Raw genomic sequence first — 15,015 nt, 5'->3', positions numbered from 1 at the left:
CTCTGCGGCATGAAGAGTCTTCCCAGATCAGGGATGGAACCCATGTCCCCTGCACTGGCATGCAGATTCTTTACCACGGAGCCATGAGGGAAGCCCCCAGAATCCCACATTTACTGAAGAAAAACTATTTTTTTTAAGTTTACTTCTATATTATTGGGGGCTTCCCTGGTAGCTCAGCTGGCAAAGAATCCTCCTGCAATTCAGGAGACCCAGGTTCAATTCCTGGGTCAGGAAGATCCGCTGGAGAAGGGAACGGCTTCTTTACCACCAAACCACCAGGGAAGCCCCCAGAATCCCACATTTATTGTAGAAAAAGTATTTTTTAAAAGTTTACTTCTATATTATTAAAATTGAGTAGGAACTACAATAGAAAGATCTTTGAGGAGTATTTTATCACTGACATCCATTCATGGCAATAATAAAGTAATAAAAATTATGACTTTTTAGTTGGCTTTGCTACTGTTTTCGAATCTTCTACGGGGAATACACTCCTTATTACCTGAAAGCTGGGCCAACCAACCCATCCCCTTTGTAGGTCTCTGCGGTTGCAGCCTGCCCCTGACTAGCTGTGGGAACTTGGATGAGTCATATTAAATGATTCTACACCCAATTCTAGTGTGTGTGTGCTTTCTCACACCACCAAGCAATTTTCTGACCCCAGGTGGCTGTCCTAAGTTTGGCATAATTCTGACACTATCTGCCTGGAGAGAGCCTCAGATCCCGTGGGTTACGAGCTCAGCCCTACAAGGCGGCTCTCTCTCCAGTTCAGACGCCAGAGGCAAGTGCAGGTTGCCACCTGTGCTTCTGACCTTCCAGCTGTAGATGGGGGGTTCCAACGACCTCCTTGTGGGCTTCAATTACCTTGCTAACACAGCTCACAGGACTGGAATGATTTACTTATTCTAGATTACTGGTTTATTACAAAAGGCTGTAGCTCAGGAATAGCCAGATGGAAGACACGCACAGGGCAAGCCATCCTCCCCATGTGTCCACCTGTTCCCCAACCCAGAAGCTCTCCAGACCATCTCCTTTAGGACTTTACAGGACTGCATCTTACGGCGTGATTGGTTAAATCGCTGCTGGACAGGGAGGCCTGGCGTGCTGTGATTCATGGGGTTGCGAAGAGTCGAACACGACTGAGTGACTGAACTGAACTGATTGGCAGTTGATTCGATCAATAGCCCCTTCCCCAATCCGTGGATGCTTTCTGAAAGTCACCCCATTAAATAGCAAAAGGTACTTTTATAACTCTCACCACTTAGGAAATTCCAAGTTTTTAGGAGATCTATGGAAAATCCCATGGACAGAGGAGCCTGGTGGGCTGCAGTCCATGGGGTCGCTACGAGTCAGACACGACTGAGCCATTTCACTTTCACTTTTCACTTTCATGCATTGGAGAAGGAAATGGCAACCCACTCCAGTGTTCTTTCGTGGAGAATCCCAGGGATGGCAGAGCCTGGTGGGCTGCCGTCTATGGGGTCGCACAGAGTCGGACATGACTGAAGCAACTTAGCAGCAGCATACCAGGAATAGGACAAGGACCAAAGAGCTACTTCTTATTATTTAAGTCACGATATCACACACATCTCTCATTCTTAGTTTCTGGGAGAATGCGTCAGGGCAGTGGTCATTATATCTTTTTTTTTTGAAAGCCACAGTTCTTCAAATAAAAATTCTATTGTGCACCATAGATTTAAAAGAGAAGGCGGCCGAACTGCTGGCTCCTGCTGCCCCAAGGGCTCTGCTAAGGACGCTGCCAGTGGGCACCCTGGGGAAACCAGTGTGAGAGGCTGGGCAGGAGAGAGGGCGGGAACCAGGCAGCTCCAAGACCGGCTTCCCTCCAGGTGAACGGGGGGCAAAAGGCAGTTCATGTAAAGGCAGAGACCTGGGTTCTAGGTGACACTGAGGAATTCCCTGGCAAGGGAGGACCCTGCTTGCTCATAATGACCTCCGTTTTATGCTCCTCCCGTTGCTCAGTGTCCACAGAAGTCGAACCCTGAGTGGAGATATTGGAGGATGTCAAGGGCATCCAGACTGGACACGCTCCCATCCTAGCTCCAGCACAAAGTTAACTGTGTGTCTCTTAGTTATGTGTCTCCTCAGCTATAAATTGGATTAATTATCTCTTCTCCAGCTTAACCCCATGGTAATGTTATTAGGTACAATTAAGGCATTGAGTGTTGTGACTAAGAGCATAGGCTTTCAACAAGGATTCTGATCCCACGTACTGCCTGTATGCCCTTGGGCAGGGAACTTAACATCTCTGTCAGTTTTCTCATCTGTAAAATGGGGCTAACAATTGGACCCTGCGCAAATGAAATAAAATAGTACTTGCCAGGCATTCAGCTCATTGCCTGATACATAGGATATGTTTGTTTTGTTTTTGGTCACTCAGTCGTGTCTGACTCTTTTGTGACCCCGTGGACTGAAGCCCACCAGGCTTCTCTGTCCGTGGGATTTTCCAGGCAAGATTACTGGAGTGGGTTGCCATTTCCTCCTCCAAGGGATCTTCCTAACTCAGGCATCAGACCCGCATTTCCTGCATTGCAGGTGGATTTTTTTTTTTTTTTTTTTACCCACTGAGCCACTGGGGAAGCCCTTATAGAATGTGTCGTGAGCTCTTTTTAAACACTCACCACCCTCATCTCAGAAAAACAGAAGCTCTATATTATAAGACCCTGATGCTGGGAAAGACTGAGGGCAGGAGGAGAAGGGGGCAACAGAGGATGAGATGATTGGATGGCATCACTGACTCAGTGGACACGAGTTTGAGGAAATTTTGGGAGACGGTAAAAGACAGGGAAGCCTGTCCATGCTGCAGTTAATGGGGTCATAAAGAGTCGGACATGACTTAGTGACTGAACAACAATATTATAAATATTCTCATAAATCCTTAAACCTATTGAATATGTAGAAACTTAGATACTTCTGTTAGTTGACCTGTCCAAAAATCTGAAAGCCAGAACAGATAGTATAGCTGGCTGCCTGTAGGAAACTCTGGAGATTGTTCAGACCAAATGAGTGTCCAGGGGACATATGAAATATTAACCACATATTTGCAGGACAATCCTGGTCCCAAGCTTTGGGTGTGAATTCAGCTGTCTGGGTAGAGTTTGTAATCTAAGCTGAGTCTTCTAAGCTGACTTTAAATATAGTAGAGGAGACATTGATTAAATATCAGGTGTGGCCTTCATCCCTTAAACCTCTGGGACCCAGAATTTGTGAAGATGTTAACATTCAAATGGACCAAGAAGTAAGACTCTGTGACAGAGTGTAGACATTCATAAAACCTTGACAGTGTCTAGAAAAGATACCAAATATGTGCACTGATCATCCTTGATGTGTCAGTCATACATACTGTCTACTTAAACCTTGAAACATCTTTACATATGAATATTTGGAAAATTTATGACATCTTTATGTTAGAAAAAAGTACCAGGAGGGGGTTTGTATTTTCAGTTGAAGCTCCTTGGAAGAAAAGCTATGACAAACCTAAACCGTGTATTAAAAAGCAGAGACAAAAAAATAAATAAAAAGCAGAGACATCACTTTGCCAGCAAAAGTCTGTATAATCAAAGCTATGGTTCCAGTAGTCATGTATGGATGTGAGAGTTGGAACATAAAGAAGGCTGAGGACTGAAGAATTGATGCTTTTGAACTGTGGTGTTGGAGAAGGCTCTTGAGAGTCCCTTGGACTGCAAGGAGATCCAACCAGTCCATCCTAAAGGAGATCAGTCCTGCGTGTTCATTGGAAGGACTGATGCTGAAGCTCCACTACTTTGGCCACCTAATGGGAAGAGCCGACTCATTGGAAAAGACCCTGATACTGGGAAAGATTGAAGGCAGGAGGAGAAGGGGACCACAGAGGATGAGATGGTTAGATGGCATCACTGACTCAATGGACATGAGTTTGGGCAAACTGTGGGAGACAGTGAAGGCCAGGGAAGCCTAGTGTGCTGCAATCCATGGGGTCTCAAAAAGTCGGACACGACTGAACAACAACAGACTTTTCAGATGCAGATTATAGTGGGATGAGGAACAACTAACATTTTAAATCATCTTGTCACTGGACCTCTGCCCAGGGCTCTTGAGGTCTATTGTGTTTATTGCAGGCAGCCTGGAAGTTTAGTGAAGGCTGGTGGTTTGGGGTCTCCAGCCACACAGAGTACAGGTCAGCCAGGGCTCTAAGGAAAAGAAGGATCTAGACTAGATGTCATGGCATCCCATAATCCTTCAGTCCATGGGGTCGCAAAGAGTCAGACAGGACTGAGTGACTAGCACATGCAGCCACACGATCCTTAGGAGGGAACTGGGATTTTATGTTGACTAATGCACTGGGAAGGTGATGACGATTATGATATGAAAGATAAAAAGGTAGGTCTCATCTCTCTTGGCGTGCCCTGACACGCCAAGCATCCCTTTTTTGGTCTCACACCGCCTCTGGATGAAAGCTGGCACTTTTGGCTTTGCAATCATTTGCAAAGAAGCAGGATTGATAGTAAGGAAAAAAGGTATGGCTGGGCGCTCTGACACGTCTTTTCTCTGCCTTTGACCAGCTCTGAGACAGATCGTAAGAGATTTGAGGCCAAAAACATCTGATTGAAATCTCATTTATGACCCTGGAGCAGTTACCTAACCTCTAGAAAGCCTGCAAAATGAGGATAACACCTGCTTTTTAGTTACATCGTGAGGCTTTCAGGAATTGAGCCCAGCACCGAAGTGACTGCTGAATGGTCTTCAGTTGTAAGCGGGGGGGGGGCGGGGGGGGGCGGGGGGGGGTGAGGGGTGGAGGGACCATCAGTGTTGAGTCATCACTTACTTGGCTGTGCTGGGTCTTCACCACTGCTCGGGTTTTTCTCTAGTTGCGGCAAGCGGGGGCCACTCTGTCCGTGGGTGCATGGGCTTCTCACTGCGGCGGCCTCTCTCGTTGTGGAGCGGGGGCTCCAGGGCGCGTGGGCTTCAGTAGGCGCGGCTCCTGGGCTCTAGACGTAGGCTCAGTAGTTGTGGCACAAACTTAGTTGTCCCCGGGCATGTGGGATCTTCCCGGAACAGGGATGGAACCTGTGTATCCTGCACTGGCAGGCAGATTCTTAACCACTGAGCCACCAGGGAAGTCCTTGATTGTTGATTATTCCAGAAAAATAAACACACACATTGGGTTTCTTTCTCCAGCAAAAATTCTTTTCCAAAATATACATGTATGTATTATTTATAGAGATACTGTAATAGGACACAATTCTGATTTCAGTCTTTCCTCCAATTTAATATCGTATTTAAGGCATTTCCTGTGTTTCTAGGGCTGTCATTTTTTTGCTACTCTAAAATCATAACTTATAAAACTATTATACTGGTGGACATTCAGGTGGTTTCCATTCCAGCTTTATATAGCTGACAACAACAATCTAAAATTTTTCTGTGAATACTTATTTTACTTGTTGAATTGTTTTTGTTGGAAATTTCTATGAATGAGCTTACTGGGTCACATATTACAAGTATCTTTAGTGTATTGGTACAGGAAAGTAAAAGTGTTAGTTGCTCAGTCGTGTCCGACTCTTTGCGACCCCATGGACTGCAGCATGCCAGGCCTCCCTGTCTATTGCCGACTCCCGGAGTTCATTCAAACTTATGTCCATTGAGTCGGTGATGCCATCCAGCCATCTCATCCTCTGTCATCCCCTTTTCCTCCTGTCTTCCATTGGCATGTATCGATTTCATTGCGAGCAGCAGTGGTTGTGCGTGTGTGTGTGTGTGTGTGTGTGTGTGTGTATGTAGGTGTGTGAGAGAGAGAGCTTTACAACTGCCCAGCATTAGATATAGTCATTGAATATCGTTAACTTAATAGGCATAAAATGGTGTCTTACTGTTTCATCAGTATGCCCTGTAATTACTTGCAAGAGTAATCTTTTCCTGTGTGCTTATTCCCATTTACTTATCATATCTGCCCTTTTCCTACCCTTTTATTCAAACAAGCAGTTCCTCTTGAATCTGAATGGGGAATACAAATCTCTTTCCAAATTTTTTAAGATTTATGTTCAGTTTTGCAAAATGATGTGGATTCTTATATCCTTTTGTAGTGTAATCTTTTTGTGAATTGCATCCATCCATCAATAGGCTAGTGATTCTTCAAATATTAAAATGAATTCAACTCAACAGATTAACTTTTTGTTTTACCTTGGAGGTTTGGCTTCCAGGCAACTGTCAGTTGTAAAGCCCCAATGATTTTATATCATTCAAACACGAACATAATTGAAAAACCTAATCATAGAAGCAACAGTAATGAAGTAAAATGGGACCATTGTCTCTAATAAGCAAGGATGAAGCTTGAATGTAAAAATAACCATGCTTTTCTCCTGGTAACTTTCAGTATGTGTTATAAAAACACGTTGTGGATTGAAGCTGAATCTCCAAAGTAAACATACGGGGAATTCTGGCATTGTTTTCCTATGAGAATATTAGTCTTTATTTTACTTTTTTCTTAGTTTTCCAGACAAAAGAATGGCAGCCCCACCCGATCTTAATTTGAAACACATTTTTCTAGTTGCCACCACCCTAAGTTAGGCCTGTGTTCCTTCTTGCTGCAGCTACATCCGCTCACCGAGTGTTACTGCTAAACGTGTCTGCAGAGGTCATCGGACCGCACTGCTTGGGTTTGCAGGTGACAGAACTGTGCCTGGGAGATGCTCAGTGTCCGGTGTGACCTCGGGATGGTCTCCCTGCCCGGCTGTCACCTTTCTGGCCACCCACACCCCTCTGCTATCAGATTCATCTTCTTGAGGCGCTGGGCAGATCGGCTGTCTCTCCTTGTAGATACGCTCAGTGCTCCCTTCCAATCGCTGGAATGAAGTCCATGTCAGGCCCTCTTAGGCTGGGGGAGTGGACTCCAGCCAGCCGCTCACGAGCCCGGTGCCCTAAATCTTTCAGCCGGGTGGATATCTTATACTTCCCTGTGACTGGGTCTTCACTCCAGCTGTTCCTCGTTTCTGAAAATCTCTCTTCCACCCTGAGTACCTGATCCGCTCTGTGACTCCCACGCACCCTGCCCAGCTCAAGACAGCTTGGAAATGATTACTGATTTCAGTATACTTGAGCATGATATAAAGGGAGAAGCTTTTAAATTTTTGCAACTCTTTGGTGTAGGAGAAACCTGTCTGTAGGCGTCAAAGTTGGCTTTGTTTGGTCAAGTTCTCCGTATCCTTTGCTTACGTGTTTCCTGTGACTTAGGAGGCGCTCAGATGGTTTGTAGACAAGGAGAGCAGTTACCACCTGCAGTTGGGAAGTGGGCTCTGATGCTTCCTGCTGTGCACGAGTGCTCAGTCATGTCTGATTCTTTGTGACCCCACGGACTATAGGCTGCCAGGCTCCTCGGTCCATGGGATTCTCCAGGCAAGAATACTGCGGTGGGTTGCCATGCCCTCTGGGGAAGCTCGATGCTTCCTGGATGGATCTTCGATTCCAGCCTGAAGCCTCGATGCGTGTTCTGCATCACACCTAGCACAGAGCTGGGGATGTGCTGAGGGGGTGAATCCAGTCGGAGCTAAATAACCTCAGGAAGATTCCTTAAGCACCTTAGTTTTCTCTTTGGTAAAAGGACAATGGTAGCGCCCGACCACCCGTCTCAGAATAATTCCATGTTGACTGTGCGCGACGACGTGCACGCAGATACTTGCGAGTGAAGGCAAGGGGCAGCCTCATAGTAACAGGAAGTGGCCGCCGTTACTAGGCTATGTTAGGGAGCCCGCGACAGAGCTGGGGTGGCAGTGTCACCAAGAAATCCTTTTAAGTTTTATCAGGAAACTGACAAAACTGCCCTCTCTGAGAGGCAAAATTTCCAGATTCCTCTGCGCCTTTTTTAACGTAGTCATCCCGGTTGTGTGATATGAAGTGGGAGTCAGTCTTCTCTTGTGACAAAGGGCCCTGGGGTGGTCTTTCCGAGGAACAGAGGACGAAGCTGTGGACCTGGAGAAGCCTTTTGTATCATGAGTAAAGGCCTGACTGAGCTGTCCCCACAACGGTGGTATTAATGGGCCCTTAGTTTGATGCTGGCGCTTTTCAGGTGGCGCTAGCGGTAAAGACCCCGCCTGCCAGTGCAGGAGACACAACAGACGCGGTTCAGTCCCTGAGTTGGGAAGATGCCCTGGAGTAGGAAATGGCAACCCTCTCCAGTATTCTTGCCTGGAAAATTCCATAGGCAGAGGAGCCTGGCGGGCTATGGCATGGTCCACAGAGTCGGATGCGACTGAGCACAATTTCATGTTAGTTGTCCCAGACGTCTAGGTTTTCGAGGCTTCAGTTTAGAAGAAAATAAAACAATATAACCTTGTTTATCCTAGGAACGATAATTGTGTTGCTTCTAGAACAGTGTAAAGTTTGAATTTAATCTAGATCTTAGATAGGTTTTTATTACTCTTGGTTCGTGAGATTATTCTTGTCTAATTACAACGGTCATCAAGCTTGTCAGATTTTGCTCTCAAGAGAATTGAGTAGATTCCAGATAGGGTATGTGGCCTGTGTCTGGACTGACTCGGGTGATAAAGATTGCTGCTGCCTCTTTAATGGGGCTCCTCTTGGAATAAATGGAAACAATAGCAGCCATATTAGGTATCTTACCATAGAGTTCTCGTTATTTGTGATTAATGGTATGTGTATTAGTTTTCTATTACTACATAACAAATGACTCCAAAACAGCAGCTGAAACTCATCTCACGATTTTTGTGGATCAGGAATATGAGCTCTGCTTAACTGTGTCCTCTGCTTTAGGGTCTCTCTGTTGTTTACTCACTAAGTCGTGTCTGATCTTTGCATCCTCATGGACTGTGGCCTGACAGGCTCCTCTGTTCGTGAGATTTTCCAAGAATACTGGAGTAGGTCCCCTTCTTCAGGGGATCTTCCTGACCCAAGGATCGAACCCTCAGCTCCTACATTGTAGGTGGATTCTTTACTGCTGAACCACTGGGGAATCTGCATATCATGATAATATCTCATGTTAAATATTTTGTAATATTTTTCTGTAATAAAAAATATCTGTATCTAATAATAATCTGCTTTATCTGTAAGAATAATAATAATGAATAGGCAAATGAAATAAGAAATCCATGTCAGAAATACCCTTTCTTGCTGAGGACTTTACGGAGCCATAAAAAGATGAAGAAGAACAAACATGACTGCCGTGAGTCTCCCTTCCTGGTTTAGGCTGGGCCACTGCGGACACAAATCCGTTTGTACCACAAAGACATCATTGATCAGGGACTCTTGGCCTCCCCAGCCTCTGAGTGTGTCTGTGTACAGGTCAGACCCTGGCCGTGTCAGGACGCTCCTTGTTCCTTCTTTCCCTTCATTTGAATCTAGGAACCTTATGATCGCAGCGCAAGTTTGTACTTTCGTTACTTCTGACCTCAGAGTTCTATTGCAAGGGCAGAAAGGTATTTCTTTGTGCCTGAGTCTCCTTTTTCTCTCTCCTTTAGCACCCCGTCCACTACAAAAGGAACAGAGAATTTCAGGCATTCAGTCACTTGACAAGTATTTCATAGCCAAGTATTCAAAGATGACAGATGATAGATGTTAGGGGTTCGAGTTTGGAAATCCTGCCATTTACTCCTCCTATCTTCTGGGGTTTATGACCAAGAGGATTGAATACTGCAGAAGGCAGGACGGAGAATGAAGCATCTTCTCCTCTTCCCTTCCAAAATGTTAAACAACCCATCCAAGTGGTAAACTGGTGAACGGCAGAGCCAGGATTTGAATCCAGACCTGTGTTCTTTTCAATGAAATTATGCTGCTTCTCAGCCTGAGCAGGAACTAAAGATTCTGTTTTCCTAAGATCAAGTGACCAGAAAAATCCTTGAATGCTGTATTACGTTGACAAGTTTTCAAAAGTCCTGATAAAATTTTTGCTGCCTTGCTCCAACATTTACTCACCTTTCCATCTGCTGCCATGATTGTAAGCACATGGATTAATGATGAAATGCCGAATTGGACTGGGTATGAGAAGACGCATAACCACAGCTTCCTCACATGAAGCCAGAGATGACGGTGCGTTATTCCCTCAGTATTTGGAATTGTGCGTCCTCTCCAGTCACACAACTGTGCTGCAGCTGAAAGAGTACCGTTAACAATCAGTAGGGCGAATGTATGGTTTAGGGATGTTTTCCCACCACTGGCCCCGGTGGTTTATTTCACACCTTCAGAAAGCACCCATGATGTGTCCAGGTCGGTTATAATTGTGTCTGACTGTGGGCGTTAGTTGTTGACAACTTGTTTTGTTGTTCTCTTATTATCTTTTGTTTTAGTTTGGGGGTCAGCAGACTTTTTGTGTGTAAAGGGCCAGATAGTGAATATTTTTACCATTCATTGTCCATCACAACTATTCAACTCTGTTATTGTGTAAAATTGGCCATAAGCAGTACATGAAGGAGTGAGCAAGGATGTGTTCTAATAAAACTTTATTTACAAAAACAGACGATTGGCCAAATCTGGCCCTCAGGCTGTCACATGCTGACTCTTGTCTAGACTGTAAGCTCTCAACGGCAGAGACAGAAGGGCCTCCTGTGTGGTTTTTGGAGAGGATGCTCTCCTTGACCGCCATTTTGCAGTGTCCCCACGGGGCCTTTCTTCTGTGCATACACAGAAAGAGCTCTTAGGTGGTTTTTCCTCTTCTTATACAGACAGGAGAACTGTCTGATTGGGGCCCCACACATATAATGTTGTTTAACCTCTGTCACTTCTTTAAAGGGCTTCCCAGGTAGCTCAGCGGGTTAAGAATCCACCTGCAATGCAAAAGTTAAAGAAGACATGGGTTTGATCCCTGGGCAGGAAGATCCCCTGGAGGAGGGCATGGCAACCCACTCCAGTATTCTTCTCTGGAGAATCCCATGGACAGAGGAGCCTGGCAGTCTGCAGTCCATGGGGTCGCAAAGAGTGGGACACGACTGAAGCGCCTAAGCAGCAGCACCTTTAAAGGCCCTGTCTTCAAGTGCAGTTACATTAAGAGTTAGGGCTAATCTTTCAGTTTGGCGGAGGCAGTTCAGTCCATAATCCACAAGAAGGTCTAAGCAGGAGAAAGGCATGACTCTGAGGGACATGTGGAAGCTGATGGTGGGAAGTCCTGTTAGATTGCACCTGCGGCATTTAAGGAGCAAGATTGTGGTGTCCTGCATTATGGTGGTGGCTGCGGGGATGAAGAGGAGGGAGTGGGTTGGAGCTGTGTGTTTGGGGAGAAATGTCTCAGGACCCACACATAATTTACATATCTGTATCCCTCAGTAGGAGACATAAGAGACGTGGGTTTTCGAACCCTGGGTCGGGAAGATCCCCTGGAGGAGGGCATGGCAACCCACTCCAGTGTTCTTGCCTGGAGAATCCTGTGGACAAGAGCCTGGTGGGCTACAGTCCATAGGGTCGCAAAGGTCGGACATGACTGAGTGCCTGACACTTTCACTTTCATCCCTCAGTAACCTGAGGTGGCAGTTCAGTTCCTAGTGCCTAAGGTCGCAGCGTGTGCCTAGTACATGCTCAGTGAAGGTTGAATAAATTCACAGGTGTCTGTGATGGGCTGGAGTGGTGGGGACAGACATAAAGTTTCCAAATCTGTATTTTATGTAGTGCCTGCCTGACAGGATTATGACTAGACCTGGAAAGCTGCTCCATGTCCCCAAGAGCTTCAAGGGAATGATTTCCTACAAATTTTTCTTCGGTAGTCTAAGACGACAGAGTGTCTGCATATCACACACACTCACACACACACGTCTGCATATCACACACACTCACACACACGCACAGCAGAGAGCTTCCTGCTCAGCTCAGAACTCCCCGCCCAGCCTTCCAAGGCAGCCACACAGATCTGGCCTGGAGTGGGTGTTTGGGTGGTGAGTGGGCGGGTTGTGCAGTGGCTATTTTCTTTGGGTCACGTGGCTTGTGGGGAGTGGGTGTTTGGGTGGTGAGTGGGGTTGTGCAGTGGCTATTTTCTTTGGGTCACGTGGCTTCTGGTTATCAAGTCTATTCCTTTTTGTCTGTCTCCTTCAAACTCAGAGGACTGGATCCAATCTTAACATGGGAAATAAACACACAGGCACTCGGCAGTAATGATGACAAAATGATCACTTACGAAGTGTTTCTATAGAAGGCATTTATGCCACTAACCTGGATACTTACACATGCTTAGAATGGCAAATGCATGCTGTGTGTGTTTACTATTAATAACATGGGCTTCCCTGGTGGCTCAGATGGTAAAGAATCCGCCTGCAATGCAGGAGACCTGGGTTCGATCCCCGGGTCAGGAAGATCCTCTGGAGAAGGGAATAGCTACCCACTCCAGTATTCTTGCCTGGAGAATTCCATGGACAGAGGAGCCTGGTGGGCTACAGTCCATGAGTCACGAAGAGTCTGACATGACTGAATGACTCACATACTTTCACACGCTTTCTATTAATACAATAAGGAAACTTTCTCCATGGTGCTTTCAGGCCTTTGCATGCTGTGTGTGCCCTTGCAATGGAGAGATGAGATCCTGATTCTGTCACTTACCAGCTGAGCCCCAGCCTCCTTATCCGAAAGATGGGTAGATAATATCTACCTCACGGGGTTGTCCTGCTTGATATAAAATAGGTGTCTAGTACATGGTCACCACTTTTATTATTTTTGTTCTGAAAGATTTCTGATGAAAGTCTGCCCTTAAGAGTTTGAGAATTTTTAAAAGTGTGTATGTGTGTTAGGCGTTCAGTTGTGTCCAACTCTTTGTGACCCCATGGCCTGTAGCCCACTAGGCTCCTCTGTCCATGGAATTCTCCAGGCAAGAATACTATTCCCTTCTCAAGAGAGATTCCCGACCCAGGGATTGAACCCAGGTCTCCTGCATTGTAGGCAGATTCTTTACCGTCTCAGCCACTAGGGAAGCCCTAAGGAGTGTATTAAATTTAAATACTAGTTAAACCATAAAACTGCAAGTAAGGCCAATTAAGCAAGTGTAAAATCCCAAGAAACTGCCATTTACTAACCCATAGAAAATTAGGAAAGAGGGAAAATGTTTTACTTGGCAGTTAAAGGTTTTAACCCTGAGTCTGCCTGCCCTTAAGTCTACTTGTGTTTTGCAGTAGTCCAGTATTTTACTTGGCTTCCCTGGTGGCTCAGTGGTAAAGAACCTGCCTGCAAATGAAGGAGTTGTGGGTTCAGCCCCCTATGTCATGAAGATCCCCTGGAGAAGGGAGTGGTAACCCACTCCAGTATTCTTGCCTGGAGAATACTGGAGGAGCCAGATGGGCTATAGTCCGTGGGATCGCAAAAGAGTCAGACACAACTTAGCAGCTAAACAATAGCAATACTCATTGGATATCCATGTTGCTTCTGGGTTTTATTTTAAATAATGTTGGACAAAATCCTCACTTAAATATTTGAACATTTCTTAGATGTACACTCATTATAAAAATTTAGATGTTTAAGATGCTAGATTTGGTAAAAAGTGTGCAGCCAGCTAAATAGTTCCACTCAAGGCAACTAACCCTGATTAAAATATCTAAAAACTAAAACATGAAAGTGGAATATAAAAGATGAATCCTTGGAGAGCAATTGTTCTTACCTCCAGATTTCAGTAAATATTTTACAAGTTGTCCAGTGTTGTAAAGGTTTGGTTTCCCCCTCTGTAGACTACAAATAGCATTAATACCTTCACTATGCTGATGTGGAAAGTTTCAAGGAGCCAGTGTTGATAAAGCATTTCATTTAGAGGCCCTCATGCAGTTAACACTAAATAAATGTGAGCTGCCACTATTAATGATACCGAGTACATGGAGGTATGATGCTTATGCATCAGTAAATAATGCCAGGAAGTATTAGTGTAAATATATTCCTAATGTAAATAGAACTGAGGTTGCACTTAGCACTTGTGTGGTGTCACTTTATGCAGTGGTGTATACACAAACACAAATTCTAAATATAAGGAGTGGGTGGTCACAGGAAAATAGGCTAGAATGTGTTTTCAAGAAGCCATTAGGAAAATCTGAGGACTAAGCTGGTATTTAAAATACATCACACAGTAAAAGCTCAGAATATTAATGTTAATTGCAACCAGATATTGTAGGACAGTGGTTTTCAAACTTTGAAAGCAGGGCACACTTCCCAAGAGAAATTCAATTCCATTAAGACCCACAATGCAAATAAACATATGTATGTGTCAGCTTTGTAAAAGTGTTTAACCAAACAGTACTCTTTCTATGCCTGCTGTACTCTGATATTTTTAAATCCGTTTCATTTTATTTTAATGTTGGTTGTGAACCGATTAATTTTGCTGGGTAGAGACACACAATTTGAAATAAAACCTTAAAGCTTGTATACCCTTAAAAAAAGTTGGCAGCTACATTATTGTTGTAAATTCTCACCCAAGCATTTAATCAATAATGAATGGTTTTGTTCTTATTTGCATGATAAGTTGAACTTTGGGGGTCCTTCATCAGTCATATGTCCACGTGGGTAAATAACGTTCTGTCAAAAGCGTCATAAGCGAATACAGGAAGAATTCAACCAAAAACTAGGCACGGGTCCTATCTCACTCTGGTTTCCCTTTCTTTTAAACCAGGTAGTTCCAGTTTGCCAGCAGAATGAGTACAGAAAGAGACTCCGAAACGACGTTTGACGAGGATTCTCAGCCTAATGATGAAGTGGTCCCCTACAGCGATGATGAAACAGAAGATGAGCTTGACTACCACGAACCTGCGGTGGAACCACAGCAGAATCGGGTTAACAAAGAAGCGGAGGAAACCCGGGAGCCATTCAAAAAAGGTAACGTGCTGGAGTCAGGAGACCAGGCACCTGTCTGTCCTCACGTGGGCAGTAGCAACAGGTGCAAAGGACGGGTGCTCCGGGAGGTGTCTTCTTTCTCTTGGCTTCGGATGAAACTTGATGGGCTGGGAAGGTACACAGTGTCCTCAGAGTGGTGGGGCTGGTGGACCATAGCTGTCAAGTTCTGCAGAGAAAACAGAAGGTTCTTGCTGCCTGTCTCTATTTTTAGAAAGGAGCTGAGTGGGGAAG

General features: G+C 45.1%; 1 protein-coding gene across 1 annotated transcript in view; it reads left to right on the top strand.

Moving 5' to 3' along the window:
• The window catches only part of ATP8B1 (ATPase phospholipid transporting 8B1), a 109,200-nt gene that overhangs the window by 41,315 nt on the left and 52,870 nt on the right, over window positions 1-15,015 (top strand). The window contains exon 2 of the mRNA XM_061400305.1: window positions 14,564-14,766. Coding sequence (XP_061256289.1) covers window positions 14,586-14,766 — 181 coding nt within the window. The 5' untranslated portion in view covers window positions 14,564-14,585. The remainder of the gene's footprint in view (window positions 1-14,563; window positions 14,767-15,015) is intronic.

The sequence above is a fragment of the Bos javanicus genome, chromosome 24 (genome assembly GCF_032452875.1).
Source record: "Bos javanicus breed banteng chromosome 24, ARS-OSU_banteng_1.0, whole genome shotgun sequence".
Lineage (NCBI taxonomy): Eukaryota > Metazoa > Chordata > Mammalia > Artiodactyla > Bovidae > Bos > Bos javanicus.
Note: the sequence above shows the minus strand (reverse complement) of the source record. Positions and strands in the feature narration are given on the sequence as shown.